Source organism: Triticum dicoccoides, chromosome 1B, assembly GCF_002162155.2.
Source record: "Triticum dicoccoides isolate Atlit2015 ecotype Zavitan chromosome 1B, WEW_v2.0, whole genome shotgun sequence".
NCBI classification, from domain to species: domain Eukaryota; kingdom Viridiplantae; phylum Streptophyta; class Magnoliopsida; order Poales; family Poaceae; genus Triticum; species Triticum dicoccoides.
The window spans coordinates 10,866,242-10,866,873 of NC_041381.1; the positions used below are offsets into that span (position 1 = coordinate 10,866,242).

At 58.5% G+C, this 632-nt stretch overlaps 1 protein-coding gene across 1 annotated transcript in view; it reads right to left on the reverse strand.

The window, feature by feature from the left end:
- The window catches only part of LOC119349967 (pollen-specific leucine-rich repeat extensin-like protein 4), a 3,956-nt gene that overhangs the window by 1,131 nt on the left and 2,193 nt on the right, over positions 1 to 632 (reverse strand). Inside the window, exon 2 of the mRNA XM_037618043.1 lies at positions 54 to 628. Coding sequence (XP_037473940.1) covers positions 54 to 628 — 575 coding nt within the window. The remainder of the gene's footprint in view (positions 1 to 53; positions 629 to 632) is intronic.

Here is a 632-nt window from a genome sequence, read left to right on the forward strand (position 1 = left end):
TAACTGGTGCTGGTGGTGGTGAGCTCACTGGAGCCGGTGGAGGCTTCACCGGCACCGGTGGTGGAAGCACCTTCTCTGGTGCAGGTGGTGGAAGTACCTTCACAGGTGCTGGTGGTGGTGAGCTCACTGGAGCCGGTGGAGGCTTTGCTAGCACCGGTGGTGGAAGCGCCTTCTCAGGTGTGGGTGGTGGAAGTACCTTAACTGGCGCTGGTGGTGGTGAGCTCACTTGAGCCGGTGGGGGCTTCACTGGTACCGGTGGCGGTGAGCTGACTGGTGTTGGCGGTGGTGTGGACTTCACCGGAGGTGGTGATGACTTCTCAGGCGTAGGTTCTTTTGGCGGATATGACTTCACCGGTGGTGGTGATGACTTCTCAGGCGTAGGTTCTTTTGGCGGATATGACTTCACCGGTGGTGGTGATGATTCAACAGGTTTTGCTGGTGGTTCATACTTCTCGGTCGGAGGGGGAGACGACTTCGCCGGAGTTGGTGGTGGCATTGACTTTTCTTTAGGTGGGATCACCGGTGTTTCTGTTGGCGGAGACTTCTTCGGTGCAGGTGGTGGAGAGCTCACTGGTGCAGGTGGTGGAGGAGATTTCACAGGAGGTGGTGGAGAGCTCACTGGAGCAGGCGGG